This window comes from Anopheles stephensi, chromosome 2 (assembly GCF_013141755.1).
Source record: "Anopheles stephensi strain Indian chromosome 2, UCI_ANSTEP_V1.0, whole genome shotgun sequence".
NCBI classification, from domain to species: domain Eukaryota; kingdom Metazoa; phylum Arthropoda; class Insecta; order Diptera; family Culicidae; genus Anopheles; species Anopheles stephensi.
The window spans coordinates 73,179,867-73,193,701 of NC_050202.1; the positions used below are offsets into that span (position 1 = coordinate 73,179,867).

General features: G+C 48.6%; 5 protein-coding genes across 5 annotated transcripts; all 5 read left to right on the top strand.

Annotated features, from left to right (window-relative positions):
- Positions 1-385: 385 nt before the first annotated feature.
- Positions 386-1,048, top strand: LOC118505382. Its single transcript, XM_036041084.1, has 4 exons — positions 386-546; positions 615-676; positions 747-861; positions 932-1,048. The coding sequence occupies exons 1-4, from the start codon at positions 512-514 to the stop codon at positions 990-992; spliced, it is 273 nt and encodes a 90-aa protein (XP_035896977.1). The 5' UTR covers positions 386-511; the 3' UTR covers positions 993-1,048.
- Positions 1,049-1,584: 536 nt separating this feature from the next.
- On the top strand, positions 1,585-4,684 carry LOC118505380 (zinc finger protein 708-like). Its single transcript, XM_036041082.1, has 6 exons — positions 1,585-1,798; positions 1,930-2,077; positions 2,151-2,985; positions 3,054-3,473; positions 3,560-3,760; positions 3,828-4,684. The coding sequence occupies exons 1-6, from the start codon at positions 1,679-1,681 to the stop codon at positions 4,381-4,383; spliced, it is 2,280 nt and encodes a 759-aa protein (XP_035896975.1). The 5' UTR covers positions 1,585-1,678; the 3' UTR covers positions 4,384-4,684.
- A 202-nt stretch (positions 4,685-4,886) lies between these two features.
- Positions 4,887-8,031, top strand: LOC118505379 (zinc finger protein 17-like). Its single transcript, XM_036041081.1, has 5 exons — positions 4,887-5,156; positions 5,234-5,366; positions 5,443-6,433; positions 6,505-7,125; positions 7,213-8,031. Exons 1-5 carry the CDS (start codon positions 5,031-5,033, stop codon positions 7,763-7,765), a joined length of 2,424 nt encoding a protein of 807 aa, XP_035896974.1. The 5' UTR covers positions 4,887-5,030; the 3' UTR covers positions 7,766-8,031.
- A 379-nt stretch (positions 8,032-8,410) lies between these two features.
- Positions 8,411-11,539, top strand: LOC118505377 (zinc finger protein 23-like). The gene is made up of 5 exons (XM_036041080.1): positions 8,411-8,615; positions 8,751-8,868; positions 8,950-10,504; positions 10,587-10,787; positions 10,881-11,539. Exons 1-5 carry the CDS (start codon positions 8,490-8,492, stop codon positions 11,431-11,433), a joined length of 2,553 nt encoding a protein of 850 aa, XP_035896973.1. The 5' UTR covers positions 8,411-8,489; the 3' UTR covers positions 11,434-11,539.
- A 504-nt stretch (positions 11,540-12,043) lies between these two features.
- LOC118505381 lies at positions 12,044-13,748 on the top strand. The gene is made up of 2 exons (XM_036041083.1): positions 12,044-13,320; positions 13,388-13,748. The coding sequence occupies exons 1-2, from the start codon at positions 12,884-12,886 to the stop codon at positions 13,530-13,532; spliced, it is 582 nt and encodes a 193-aa protein (XP_035896976.1). The 5' UTR covers positions 12,044-12,883; the 3' UTR covers positions 13,533-13,748.
- Positions 13,749-13,835: the final 87 nt, after the last annotated feature.

Genomic DNA, 13,835 nt, shown 5'->3' on the forward strand with positions numbered 1-13,835 from the left:
CAGCAGCGAGTAGCCGAAGCAACAGTGGCTCCGATCTTCACAGGGTGGTGCGACCGAGAATCGAACCCCGTCCGATCCGGTCTCCACGGACGCTGGAGCAATTCAAGCGCAATTCAGGTAAGCAATTCAAGCGAACAGGACAAGAATGCAGAAAACACACCTTTTTCCACATTAGAAATAATTTCTAATGCGTTCTCATGCGGTAATGAGCTATTTCGTGCGTTTGATGGTAAAAAAAAATCTCATAATACACAGCTTAAACTATATTTTGAACGCCGGGATAATTTAACGATCAAGTCAAATTTCACCTAAAAATCTATTCTCCTCGCGTATGTTGCCCATCTGACATGTACGCATCTCGGTAGACATTTGTTGACATGTCGTTCGAATGTTTTGTTTTGATTATCATCACGAAATCTACTGCAGGCATTCCACTTGTGTCCGTACTGGAAGTCTGCCGGAGTAAAAGCGAAACAACGATTCTTCGACCACTGATAAGTTATCAAGCGCCATGGAGCATCAGGTAGACAGCCTGCTGGATAAAATGTAAGTGAAATTGTGTCGATAATGTACAGAACGAACTTCCTGAGCGTAAGATTGAACCATCTTTTCAGCATGGATGTACCAGGCAACGTTGGATGTCTGTTGGCGAACAACCAAGGACTGTGTCTGGGAGGTAATTGATTGGCTCTCGCGTAGAATCCTACCAGCGTCCTAAGTAATTCAAACCTTCTTTCCCTCAACAGCTAAAGGTACCGCATCGGAACATTCAGCTGGAATAATCGTGGCCATATCAGATCTAGCCTCCAAGCTAGATCCTACCAGCAGCAGTCCAGTCATTTCACTGGAATCGAATGACAAGTAAGTATCCTTTGCATACTCATGGCTACGAACCACGCTAACCACGCGTACGTGTCATTTATGTTTCCAGAATTTGTATGATTCACAAACACGGAATCACAGGTGCCATTTACAAGCAGAAAGGAACCTAGATAGAGCCTTGGCGCTGGTCGTGATAAATAAATGCTATTTGTTTAACGTAAACGTGCCCTACTTCTTCACGGTTGAAATATACTATCAAGGATTCATGAAAACGGTAAGAAAACTGGCAGGGATAGCTGCCGCAATTCGTCAATTGCGCGGTCGAGTAAAAACATCGCAAAAACAACATCGCCAGAGTGTGCTCGTTTCCGAAGATGATCGTACGCTCATGAAACCTCTTATTACTTCTCTTAATCATTTTTTGTATAGTCACACTTATCATAAATAAGCTTACATAACATCGGCATCGGCCACTATAGTTGCGTCTTTAAATTCCTGACACAGATCGAAATTGAAATCACAAGTGAGTATTCCTTCGTAGCAGCCTGAGAAAAAACATCGCAAAGGATATCACCATAGATTTTGTTTTAATGAATTAAATTTTCCTAGTTTGCTATTAATACAACCTATTTTGGGTATAAAATGAAGCTTTTCCAGCAAATACGAATACCCTCTTGTTATCTTGCCATTTTGCTCTGCGATGTTCTCCTAAAATGTCCGCCACGTCATCCCACCGTGCAGCACAGTGCGCTTGCAACAAACCGTCAAACGTCAAACGCACTTTTCCCGTACCTTTTGTTGTTTGTGAACACAGTAATGCTAAACTAACAAAATAATCGCGTTTACTGGCTAAAAAATGGACCAATTCGTGAAGTGCGTGCTGTGCTTGACCACCGAGCCCGAAAGTTTTCTCAAAGTGTACAGTGATGAGAAACCCAACGAAGATATAGCAGCGATAATAACAAAACATCTTTGGGTAGGTACCACCGTCGCCCGCCATCCCCCTTGCGGCCCACAACAACAGTACGCTGATAGCATTTTCGTAAACACAGACCCATTTTGGCCATTCTACTAAAGCACCCGTACCTTTTGTGATGTGTGTTGCAGGTAAAACCGACCAACGATTCGTACGTCTGCAACGAGTGTTGGAACTGTCTGAAGGATTTCCACGACTTTTACGTCCGGCTCGAGAACATCCACTACACGCCAGATCCGGAGGATGCGTCGTGCAACGCAAAAGACATCAGACAATACCGTAAGTTGCCTGCTCTGGTGCTGGCTGGAGCGAACCCCGCACTCAAACCACCCTTCTGACGGTTCCGTTACAGTGTTCGAATTTCACCCGGTGGAAGATGTAAAAATAGAAGAACTGTCCCAGGACGCGGAACAGTTGGAAGAGATCGAGTACGAGTATTTGGAGGGCGATGAAAGCGTCGAAAATGAGGGCAAGGATCGGGGCGCTAGCAGGCGTCCGAAACGGGCCAGTACTGCGCAGCCAAGCTATAAGCTGGAAGCGGAGGAAGCCGAATGGGAAAAGGATTATCTGGCGACCAACGATGAGTACGAAGATGAGGAGGATGACGCGGACTATGAGGCCAACGTGAAGGACGATGTTGACTACCTGGAGGAGGACAATGATGACAGTGAAGTGATTAACTACGACCAGCAGAACATCAAGCAGGAAGCAAGCGATAAACCGGATGCCGCGACACCCACCGCAACACCGAAGCGTGGTAGAGGACGGCCACCGAAAGTGAAAGCGGATGCCACGGTTAAACATGAACCGCGTAAGTTGCGCCAGCGAGGTCGCAAAAGGAAGGCTTCAGTTACGAGCAGCGAATCGGAGCTGGAGTCGGACTTTGACGACATCATCGACAGCGAAGACTGGAAGCGGTATCGCAAGTCGTCGAAGGGGGGCAAGGCGCGCAAGGCACTCGGCTTTCGGCAACTGCAGGAGAAGATTTTCTCGTACGTGGATGAGTTCATCTGCTACTACTGTCCGGAGAAGGTGGTTTTCGAACGTTTTCATCATGCAAATCTCCACTACAAGAAGGTGCACGACGAGCCCGCCTTTTTGCGGTGTCCAAAGTGTGGCCGCAAGTGCTTCACGCCTGGCGGTTTCGTGAGCCACATGGAAACGCACGAGGATCCGGAAAGAAACAAGTAAGTAACGATGCATGAAAGCAAACGGCGCACGTTAAAATTCCGCTCTGTCCTCTGTTCCGTAACAGGTGTAAGATATGCGGTAAGGTGACGGATCAACAAATCACCCTGAAGAAGCATATGCGAGCGCACCAGGATAAGCTGGAAAAGGACTTCCCGTACCCGTGCAGCCAGTGCACGCGTCGGTTCGAGCACGAGGAAAAACGCGACAAGCACGAACGTCTGCACGGGCGGAAGGTGGTCATCAAGAAGGAGAAGGGCCGCGATTTGGAGCTGCTTAAATTCTACAAACGCATCTACTGCGATGTGTGCGAAGAAATCACCCCCGAATCGACCTCGTTCGATAACTTCTGGGATCTGAAGGTGCACATGACCAACGAGCATAACAAGACGCCGTATCTTAAGTGTCCGATATGCTACAAGAAGAATGCCTGCCGCCAACAGTTGATGGTGCACGTTGATGTGCATGACAATCCGGAAAATTACCGGTTCGTAATGGAAAACCCATCTCAGCTCGGAGAATCGGTGCGAGTGGTAATGAAACCGTCTTTTGGTCCTTTTTTTTTTGTTGTAGATGTGAAGTGTGTAAGGAAATTCATCAGAATCTGGACAAACACATGATCAAAGCTCACACGGCGGAAACGTCACAGCCGGACGAGAAAAATTACAGCTGCGAGCATTGTGGCAAAATGTTCAAATATCAAACGAACCTTCGCAGTCACATCGACCGTGTGCATGGTGTGAAGGATGTGTGTTGTGATATCTGCAACAAATAGTAAGTACTTGGACGTATTTTGTGCCGATTGGCTATTAATAATGCTTGCCCGTTTATTTAACCATAGCTTCAACCATAAAGCGCTCAGTGCCCACAAGCGTTCGGCCCACACGGACGAAATGTTCATGTGCGAACACTGCCCGAAAATGTTCAAAACGCGCAGCGGTCTCGAATCGCACAAGAGCGACCACGACGAAACGTTGCGCAAATCGGTCAAGTGCGAGGTGTGCGGGAAGGAGATGCGACGCGGTGCCAGCATGGCGAAGCACATGAAAACGATCCACTCGCAGGAAGATCCGGTCAAGTGCGATCTGTGCGGCAAGATGTTCCGCACCACGTTCCACATGTTGCGCCACCGGGCCAACACGTGCTCGGCCACCATTAGCTCCCGCCCGTACAAATGTGAAGTTTGCGGTAAAGGATTTGCGATGAAGCTTACGATGACCGAACACATGACGACGCACACACGCACCAGCCTGTATCAGTGTGCGTTTTGCTTCAAAACGTTCGGCTACATTTCGAATCTGTACAAGCACCGGAAGAAGGCGCACCCGCTCGAATGGCAGGAGGTGCAGGCGCGGCCCGAGCAGGGCATCGCCACCGTCATCGAAATTCGTAACTGAGGTGTTTGGTACACGCTTGGTGGTGGCAATGGAACGATTATAAGTACATTTTTTAACAAGTCTGTAGTCGGTTGGAAAGCTAGGCTAAGAGCGATCTAGCTATAGGGTAGAATAGTTTTCTAGCAGTAATGTACGCTCTAAGCTTCCCGGCCCCGAAAGTTGGGGACGTGTAAAGTGAAGGATAGTTTTTCACAGTTTTAAAAATCACATCAGATCTAAATAAACTAAGCTAGTATGTTGTAGAACATATCTGTAAAGAAGCTACACTACTTCAACAATAAAAAAAATGATAAAATTTGAATTTCCATCGGTTCGGGATAATTGTAAAGCCGGAATTTCACATTATTTACGTGAAATTAACGATATCCGCTCGTGAATCGTTCTTCCACCTTGATGAAGCGTGTTTTTGTTTTCAAATTGCCAACGGCTTTCAAACGCTTCAAATATCAACACACTTTGCTGTCAAAATTGGTAAACGTCAGATCGAAACGTCAAATTGTTTACAATTTTCAATCCACAACAAAAGCACCGTCGCTATTGAACAACAAAGCTCAGCGTCTCTGCTGCACTATAAATTATCCGATTTAAAATATTTTAAATGATTTAGTGTCGTTTACTGCTCGCCTCCCACACGTACGCCTCGCAAAATGACGCACAACAACAGTTGCGTGCTTTGTTTAGCGACCGACTCACGATGGGTTATGGAAGTGTTTAGTGAGGCAAACAGGACGCTCGATATGGCATTCATCATATCAAAACATTTGTGGTTCGATGTGAGTTTGTATTTTGGTTGGCATTTTGGCACCCGGCCCCAAATCTATATCCACTCTCCTGTTCGCTTTCCTTCCAGCTTAAACCGGCAGCTAACCCGCGGGTGTGTAACGGATGCTGGACAAGTGTACACGATTTTCATCTTTTCTACACTAAGCTGGAAAGCATTCACAGCGAAGATGCTGAGGAAGAGAACACTATCGAACAAGAGAGTAAGCAACCCTTTTGTACATTTCAAACAGAACGAATTAGCTCATATACCCCGGTATGTCCCCGATCTCAAACAAGGTGAAAACATTGACGAACCGGAGACAACAATCGAGGCAAAGCCGGAGATAAGTGAGCTCAGCATAGCGAGAAGACCGTCTGGCAGAATTACGAGCGTTCCAGTCAGATTTCAACCCGATGCTGAGACAGCAGCCAAGGACGAAAAGAAACATTTTGTCGAGGTGAATGATTACATCAGCAACGATGACGAGTTTGATGACTATCAGCATTCGGAGGACAATTTGCTCGAGGATGATAGCCTCGAGACCGAACATATCGATGATTCGCCAGCGATAACGCAAACGAAACCCGAAACGAATGATAGTGCTCCCGGTCCTGAAGAACAGCCAGCAAAGCGTCGTAGAGGCCGTCCACCCAAAGTGAAGCTGGAGCAAACAACAGACACGCCGAAAGAAAAGTCTCCCCCAGTTGCAGTAGAACCGACGAAGCGACCCCGAGGCCGTCCACCGAAACAGAAGCCGAGCGTACAGAGTATGGAACAGAACGATAATCAGGTGATCGATACAAGTCCGCCGGCACAAACAACATCCACCACCGACACGGTACCTGTTAAGCGTGGCAGAGGACGACCACCGAAAAGATCGTTAGAGGGTACGATAAAGATTGAAACTGTTGATGGAAATCAGTCGGAGACGGGGCTGGTGGTGGAAAAAGCTAAACGGAAAACGGTACGCGCACGGAAGCCAACGTACGAGAGTGAAAGCGATCAAGATTATTCGGATTGTGACGAGTCGTTCGGTCGAAAGAAATCCGGCAAGCAACGCACGAAGAATGATCGCGATGAGCGTATATTCAAGTACGTGCAAGAGTTTTGCTGCCACTACTGCGTGGAGCATGTGTCCTTCAAGCGCTTCATCGATGCCGACCGGCATTACAAGCTGGTGCACAATGAGCCGGGCTTTTTGAAGTGTACCAAGTGCGAGAAGAAATGCTACACACCCGGCATGTTTGTGAGCCACATGGAGACGCACGAAAATCCGGAAAAGAATAAGTAAGTTGCTGCCTCGAAATTCTTTTGCTGATATTAACAAGAAGGGTTGTTTTTTCTTTCCTCTGTTACAGATGTGAAGTTTGTGGAAAAATTACAGACTGCAATATCTCGCTCAAGAAGCATATGCGCGTACATCTCGGACAGCTGGAGCAGGACTTACCGTTCCCGTGCAGTCGTTGTAAGCGAAAGTTTGCTACGGAGGAGCAGCGAAACAAGCACGAAAAGCTGCACGTTCCAAAGCCTCTCGTCAAGCGCGACAAGGGCCCGGATCTGGAGCTGCTGGCGTTCTACAAACGCATCTACTGTGATGTGTGCGAAGAGCAGGAACCCGACTCAACCTCGTTCGAGAACTTCTGGGATTTGCGGGTGCACATGGAGCAGGAGCACAACAAGGGTGCGTACCTGAAGTGCCCGCTGTGTGGCAAAAGAAATCTCTACCGGCAGCATCTGATCACGCACATCGATCTGCATAACAATCCGGAGAAGTATCGGTGCGAAGTGTGTAAGGAGATTTATCAAAACCTGGACTCGCACATGATTAAAGCGCATACGCCGACCACGGCCATTCCGGCGGACAAAAAGTACAAGTGTGAGCAGTGTGGCAGGATGTTTAACTTCTTGGCAAATTTGAAAATGCACGTTGACTGTGTGCACGGTTCGAAGGACGTCCGCTGCAACGTTTGTGACAAATAGTGAGTGCACACACTGCGAACACTTCCGAAAGGAAAGATTTTCTAGAATTTAAAACTAATCCGCTTTTAACCGTTTATCTTTCCCAGCTTCAATCTTAAAGCATTCCGAGTGCACAAGCGAACAGCCCACACGGACCAGATGCTCATGTGCGAACACTGTCCCAAGATGTTCAAAACGCGCGGTGCGCTGGAAGTACACAAAGCCATTCACGACGACAGTCTGATACAGTTTACGACCTGCGAGTACTGCAACAAGCAAATCCGATTAACAAACGTCAAGAAGCACATGATTTCGCAACACTCCCAGGATGGACCGGTCAGCTGTGAGCTGTGCGGCAAAACGTTCCGCACGATGTTCCACATGAAGCGGCACCAGAAAAACACGTGCGAGGCAACGATAGACTCCCGGAAGCACAAATGCGAAGTGTGTGGCAAAGGGTTCTGTTTGAAGCTGACGATGATCGAGCACATGACGACGCACACGCGCACCAACAAGTATCAGTGCGCGTTTTGCTTAAAATCGTTTGGCTACATCTCGAACCTGTACAAGCACCGGAAGAAGGCACATCCACTCGAATGGCAGGAGATACAGGCGCGGCCCGAGGATAACATAGCATCGGTTATCGTTGTACGAAACTAACGTACTTTCGAACCCATTTGTACGTAGCGATAGGGTGTTGAAGGGCAACGAATGCATGGGGATAAAGTTTAATGCAAAAAACAATTCCAGCATAGTTTGCGTAATCAAACAAGTAGCTCATTTTCTTGATTGATTCAACGTTGGCTACGTGTAACTTGAATTACCCACAAATCGGACTGTTTCAAGTAGCTTTTATTGTGTAAAGTAACGAATAATTGTTTAAATATAAAGTAATAGTATTACTAGTAGCAGTACCCAACATCCAATACTTACGCACTGCAGTGTTTTATTGCATCTAAATGTATTTGCATGATAACGAATGACGAACAGACAATTAAAAAAAATGCAATGCACTTTGGCGAAACGCTTAACCCTATTGATTCAAAAACGCTTAATCAAGGTACGATTGAAACGCTTTACACATTCCCTTGAATAATCGGCCTTCACAGTTTCCAAACTGAAGCTACATTTACAAAATTAGGCCTTAAAAAAATTGAAACCATTTAAAGGACAACTAAATATTGTGTTAATATAATTTGATCAACAAAAGTAAACACGAAGCGTTTCATTCGTTGGCAATTTTGCATTAGCTCACGTGACGTTTCTGTGTAGCCGCGACCTATCCGCGCGTCATGGCTGTTTTTGACAGCATTAAAACACAGCAAGCCATTGCCACCCGTATTCCATTATCCAAGCTTGGCGCATCAACAACGAAGCCACGAAAATGACCAACGATAGTAATTGCGCCCTTTGTTTAACAACGGAATCGAAATGGTTTTTAAGTGTGTTCAGTGCGGCGAACAAAAATCTCAACATGGCAACGATCGTACAGAAACACCTGTGGTTTGATGTAGGTCTCGTCCTTAGGCTGGAAGGTTACCCTTTCCCCGTAGGAGACGCCTTGTGGCGATAGCCTTGTTTTGTTTTGATCTCAAGAAAAGCAGCATCGACTACATCTACCTTTCCTGTGCCCTGTGTTTTGCAGCTAAAACCCTCCGACAAACCGTACATCTGCATCGACTGCTGGACCACTGTGAACGAGTTCCATCTGTACCACACAAAGCTGGAAACCATTCACAGCGAAGCCTTTGACGACGACACGGGTAAGTGTGCAGTGCGTGCAATTTTATTTTTTCCTACGGATGGTCCTTCTTCATGTACCCTTTTTCCACAAAACCTTGCAGTCCTGGACGATCATATGACGCAGCTGAAGGACATTGAATTCCTGGAGGAAGATGCCGAGGAGCTTCGCGAGCAGATAGCACAAACATCCACCATGCCCACCAGCACAGAGCGCACCAACGCTAAACGATACGAAATCCGCGCCAAATACGACGAGAGCGAAGGTGGTGAAAATGTGATGGATTGGGACGATTACAGGGTGGTGGAAATTGTGGTTGAGGATGGTGAAGAGCGAGAAGCGGATGCCACCACCTACGACACGTACGACGAAGATCAAAGCGACGGCGAAGCGCACGGATCAGACCGGCGCAGCAGCAGGCCAGTGATCCTGAACGGTAAGGCGCAATCTAGCGGTACGGCGGAAAGTTCAACCATCGCGCTCGATGCCCTGTTGCCGCCGGAACAGCCGGTCAAGCGTGGTAGAGGTCGTCCTCCGAAGCGAAAACCAGAGCAGGAAGCGGCGGCTATGAAATCGGCTAGCGAGATAAAGAAAGAATCCCGCCTAAACGATTCCGGAACGTCCGTAGACTCAACAAGTGGTGGTGGTGGTGGTGGTACGCCGGCAACGGACGTGCCCGTCAAGCGCCGCCGGGGTCGTCCGCCGAAAAATCCAAAGCCACAGGAAGCCGATTCAAACGAGTACACGCCGCGTGCGGTCAAGAGGGAGATAAAACCCGAACCGGAAGAATTGGACAGCAGCTCGGCCAGACCGGAACGAAGATCGACCCGCAAGCGCAAGGTGAAGCAGTACAGCGATATGGAGCAGGTAAGCGACGAAGAGAGCGAACAGGACGAGATGGAGTACATGCTCGGGGAAGGAGATCCGGACTACGAAGCGCGGCTGGAGCTGCAGAAGCAACTGAACATGGACGACTATTCCTTCTACGAGTATCAGTGCAGCCTGGAGTCGGAGCAGTATGCGCGCGACACGAAGATATTCCAGTACGTGGACGAGTTTGCCTGCTACTACTGTCCGGAGAAGGTCACGTTCAAGCGCTTTGCCGATGCGCACATGCACTACCGGGTGGAGCACAACCAGCCACCGTTTCTAAAGTGCCCCAAGTGCGACAAAAAGTGCCACACGCCGGGCATGTTCGTTAGCCACATGGAAACGCACGACGATCCGGAAAGGAACAAGTGTGAGATCTGCGGCAAGCTGAACGATTGTAACATTTCGCTCAAGAAGCACATGCGCGTGCATCAGAGCGTGCTGGAGGAGAATCTACCGTACCCGTGCAGTCTGTGCAAGCGAAAGTTCGAGACGGAGGATCTGCGGGCCAAGCACGAGAAGCTGCACGTACCGAAGCCTTACGTGCCGAAGGAAAAGGGACCCGACCAGGAGGTGTTGGAGTTTTACAAGTGCATCGTGTGCGACATATGCGAGGAAGAGTCGCCCGACTCGACGTCGTTCGATAATCTGACCGATCTGCGGGCGCACATGGTGAAGGAACACAACAAGGGCATGTACGTGCGGTGTCCGGTGTGCTCGACGCGACAGGTCAACCGCCAGCAGGTCATCACGCACATCGATATGCACAACAATCCGGACAAGTATCGGTAAGCTGGTTGAACGATGCCTCGAGATTCGCGGCATTAGGTCGATTCTCACTCATTTCCACTCGCCGCGTTTGCTCCACAGGTGCGAAGTTTGTAAGGAGGTGCATCAGAATCTGCACCATCATATGATAAAGGCACACACACCGCATACCGCACTGCCTTCGGACAAGAAGCACAAGTGTGACCAGTGCGGTAGGACGTTCAACTTTATTGCAAACTTGAAAATGCACATTGACTGTGTCCACGGGCTGAAGGACGTGCGCTGTAACATCTGCGACAAGTAGTAAGTAGAGGCGGCTTTCGTTGCTGGTGTGGTGATGTGCTGACTGTCCGACTAAAGACTTCCATTCCCCCCCCCCCCCCCCCCTTGCTGTAGCTTCAACTATAAAGCCTACCGTGTGCACAAACGGACCGCCCACACCGACCTGATGCTGATGTGCGAGCACTGCCCGCGCATGTTCAAGAATCGGAAATCGTTCGAAGCGCACAAAGTTTCGCACGACAGCTCGCTGCTGCGGATGACGCAGTGCGTACTGTGCGGCAAACAGATCCGCACCTGCAGCATGTCGAAGCACATGAAAACGATCCACTCGGAGGACGATCCGGTGAACTGCGATCTGTGCGGCAAGATGTTCCGCACCCCGTTCCACATGAAGCGGCACCAGAAAAACACCTGCGAGGTGACGATGGACTCGCGGTCGTTCAAGTGCGAGGTTTGCGGCAAGGGTTTCTCCACCAAGCTGACCATGGTGGAGCACATGACGACGCACACGCGCACCAACCAGTATCAGTGCGCGTTTTGCTTCAAATCGTTCGGCTACATTTCGAATCTGTACAAGCACCGGAAGAAGGCGCATCCGCTCGAATGGCAGGAGGTACAGGCACACCCGGAAGAAAACATTCCGTCGGTCATTGTGGTAAGGAACTGAGTGCTGCTGCCGTTCGCATAACCGTTTTCGTATCGTTTATTTCGAAATAAGACGTTGGTGGGTCTTGTGTAGCAGATCAATTTTAAATATACGTTAGCACCTGGCACATTTGGCGTTGGGACTGTTGGGGCTGTTGTCGGAGGGCAGAAGGTAAAATATGAGAAAGTTTTTAAGATCAGCCAGTGCCACACCGTGTGCCTAATGTCCTTCCACTCATTGGCGGCTAATAATCCATCTTTGTTTTGTGGTGCAGTTTCGGCTGCTGGCTGTAGAGTAGCGATGGGTCACACGGCTCTTTTCACTGGTCGATCCGAAGTCGAGTTTGTTCCTATAGGAATCAAGCCCAACCCGTGGGTGCAACAAGTTCGGATCGGCCCGTGGGTGCAATCAGTTGTCTCGTAATGATTTCGGAACGACTCGATGGATTAAACTGAACTCGTTCGGCCCAACTCACTGCACCCACGGGTCGAACACGCGTATGTTTTGCTGAACGATTCCAGGGTCGCTGACGGATGGCTTCGACCCGGTAGGTTAGGATTGATCCGACCATCACTACTCTTTCTCTCTCTCTCGCTCTCTCTCTCTCTCTCTCTCTTCTTGGCCTAACTAATGATACCACACAATCAGTCCTCACTACGGGGGAACAGTCCGAATGAGATTTGAACACCGGTGCTACCGTCACCAGAACTGTAGAGGCTTAGTTTGAACCGTTATGAAATCTCCCCTTGTGTGCTCTAATTGTACTTTATAAGCTGTATTTTTCTATACTATAAGCTGAACGGGAACACAATTTAGAGGAAAGAAAACATTAAATTCAATGCTAAATTTAAAAAAAAATTGTTGAATTTAATATACAAATAAGAAATTAGTTATGTAAAAATCGAAACAATTTCATAAACATTTTCCTTCAAAAATGCATTCGGTTCCACTGTGCAAGAAGTGCATATTTCAAATACCAACGGTCAAACCGACGGTTCGCCTGTGACGTGCGGCGCTTCGCACACACCAACGCAGAGCCTGCTTTATCAGTAGCGTCTCGTGTCCGATATACCTCCACACTCGTACAGCCACGGTACACTACACACTATTGGTTGTATTTAGCTTACGAACCGTGTCGAAAAGTCGGTCGGTAATCCTTCCGCGATGCAGTTGCGCCTCCGAGGGGTTGCAGTAGGCAGGGTTGGCATGCTAGTCGAATTGCTAACCAGTATTCGTGGACTTGCCAAAAAAAAACCGTTCGACTGAGAATACTGATTTAATACGAGAAACATGGATAAGAACGCAAGGCTATTAGGCGATAAGACTATCGGAGACGACCGCCGACAGAGCTATAGTACGCTCCCTTTATGCCCCCTTCGATTGACCTAATCGCGCAGTCATTCGGTTGCTGTGTGCATTTCGCTGGCAAGCCGCACGTTAAGCATTATATTCCGTGTGTACCACATCCCGAATGTCGTCAAGCCACCGCGGTTTGATCGTCGCCAGTGAAGAGATCATCCGTGTGTTCATCCCAGGGGTAGAGAGAGAGAGAGAGAGTGGAGTTCATTCGCAACGAAAAAAGTGCATACAAAGAGAGAAGGCATGCATGCAGCGGACACAACATCCTACCCAGCTACTGTCGAGGGTGGTTTGTCTCTGTGAGCTGCTACCTGCGGACAACAACAACCAAAAAAAAAAGGGATTCCCTTCACGGCAGCGAATCCTTACCGGCCAGCAAATCAATGCGAAGATGAACCGAAGGGATGCGTTGCTGAACATGTACGCCAACGACGGTGATGATGCGCAAAGGCAGCAGCAGCAGCACAACAGCAACTGGTTGGCGTGGATTAGTGCGGCATTTTTGCTACAAACAAAGCACAGCACCATTATGCCTTGCCTGGAGTTGAGGTAAGCCTGGTTGAGTTTGGTTTGCAAAGAAAAGGTCACTAAACGCACGCCCGCTCCTCTGTTCCAGACGGAACGAGTGTTCCATTTGTCAGCACGCCATTATCGAACGGCAGCGGCTGGAAGCGATCTGTGGCCATACCTTCCATCGGCACTGTTTGGTGATGTGGATGCGCACGTACGCCTTCTGCCCTGACTGTCCGCGAAGGATGTAGCTTGTTACGAGACGCGCTTCATTAAGCTGAACGATGATTCAACGAGGGCAAACGATACGAGTGGACGACAGCCGAACCTGCTTTCTCCTGGCCGCCGCATCAACAGCCTTTCCGTTGCAAGTGTTACGTCCTACCGTACCGTTGAAGTATTACACGCGGGCTATTAATATTATTTACAGTGTACGGGCGAGATAATAAACTACATGACAAACCATTTGCCCAACGATTCATCTCCCTCAAAGGGGTTTTTTTCGCGTGTTGCTAACACAACCGATTGCAAGGTCTCCGAACCGAACAGGGACT